Genomic DNA, 1594 nt, shown 5'->3' with positions numbered 1-1594 from the left:
AAAGCAAAGAGGAAACTAGAGATGGGTTTGTTGAAGCCGGCAAACTATAGGTATAGCTCGATGACGGAGCTTCATCATGTGTCAAAAGAAAGTTCAAACGTCAAAGAGGTAGCTACTTTTCCATTGGTAAGCCATTTTGATCATTCATTTCACTTTGTGCCTCCAGTTTGGTGTGCTCCTGTACAAGAGTCTGTTAGCCTCGCTAGCAAAGATACGGTCCCAGCCAAAGTTTGCATGCATGAAGAAGCAAATGAAGATGTAAAAATCTCACAAGACAAGCTTGAAGATGTTGGCAAAGCGATGGTCGAAGCCATGTACGAAGAAGCTAGCGAGGGGGTTGGGCAACCTTGCCCTACTGATTCTGTCGAAGAGCGGTCGTGCATTCTAGAAGGTGGGGATGATGTCAACATACCTGAGAACGAGGTAATAGATCATGGCTTTCTTCTCGCTTAGCATATGATATGGTCGTAGAAGAAGTCCTTGAAGAGAAGGCAAAGGTGGTTGAGAAATCCGGTGTGCTCTCGCATGAAGTGGTTGAAGATGAAGCATCAAAGGCTATGGTGGACGAAGATTGGCATGGTGAATCAGGTCTAAAGTGTATGCCATTTGAAGGACCTACAACAGCGGGCATGCTTAAAACACAGGTAGGTTTGGCTATGCAAGAAGCAGCAGTAGTGAAAGACAGATTGCCCAAGGTGGGTGTTATGCTATTGATGGACATTCTTTTTAAAGTTGCTTTACAGGTAGTTTTGCACGGTTTGCAAAGCTCTTGTGATGAGAGGTATGCTATGGAGAGCTCTCTAGCAGGTGAGAAAATCATGGTGTATGGTGAAGATGCTTCACATATTGGTTTACAAGCTTGTTTTGTGTATGAAGCCGGCGTATGGATACAGGTAGTTGAAGATCAATGCTATACCAAGCTGCACGAGAGGCTTTCTTTTGGGATTATAGGTGCAAAAAAGTGGTTGATTATGCATGTACTACGGACGGATGGCTATGCTCAATGCCATGTATTTTATCCTGGCGGAGTTTGCATCACAGTTGGGAGAGCCATTGGCTTTCCATTTGATCTGGGGAATTTATGCAGCTGATAAGATCTCCCTCTCTATCTATCTATACACTTGTACATACTACATATAGCTTCTTATTATGCAATCATGTTCTCGCTTCTTATGCAGTTTTCTAATACCTAAATAATTCTATGGTTGAGCATGAATGCTCAACAAGGGGGTGGGCAATGATGGTGCTCCCAAGTCATGTCGACCCAAGAAATAGCCAGAAGCAGATGCATAGCAGTAGACAAAGTGATAACAGGGTGCTTGGACACATGATAGGTGTACCTTTGAGCTGGTGTCCTCATGATATGTATGCCATATGTGACATTATGCAGGTCAAGAATTGGTTTTCCGAGCCCGACAAGGCGGAAGTAGGATCCCCGAGAAAGCGAATATAAGTTCAATGTGACCGTCATGGTTTTTTTTTGCGGCGGAGATGTCATTGGTCGATGGCCTTTGAAAGGATTCTTTTTGCTAGGGCTGGAGTATCGACTATTGTCATTCAAGAGCTTGCAGGGTTTCGATATGCAAAGCCCGAT

At 44.0% G+C, this 1594-nt stretch overlaps 1 protein-coding gene across 1 annotated transcript; it reads left to right on the top strand.

The window, feature by feature from the left end:
• Nucleotides 1-234: 234 nt before the first annotated feature.
• On the top strand, nucleotides 235-1091 carry LOC147453227 (uncharacterized). Its single transcript, XM_086519355.1, has one exon. It carries the CDS (start codon nucleotides 462-464, stop codon nucleotides 1089-1091), a length of 630 nt encoding a protein of 209 aa, XP_086375481.1. The 5' UTR covers nucleotides 235-461.
• Nucleotides 1092-1594: the final 503 nt, after the last annotated feature.

This window comes from Adiantum capillus-veneris, chromosome 8 (genome assembly GCF_014529385.1).
Source record: "Adiantum capillus-veneris isolate H3 chromosome 8, ASM1452938v2, whole genome shotgun sequence".
Lineage (NCBI taxonomy): Eukaryota > Viridiplantae > Streptophyta > Polypodiopsida > Polypodiales > Pteridaceae > Adiantum > Adiantum capillus-veneris.
The sequence above is the reverse complement of the archived record's forward strand: the minus strand, read 5'-3'. Positions and strand labels throughout refer to the sequence as shown.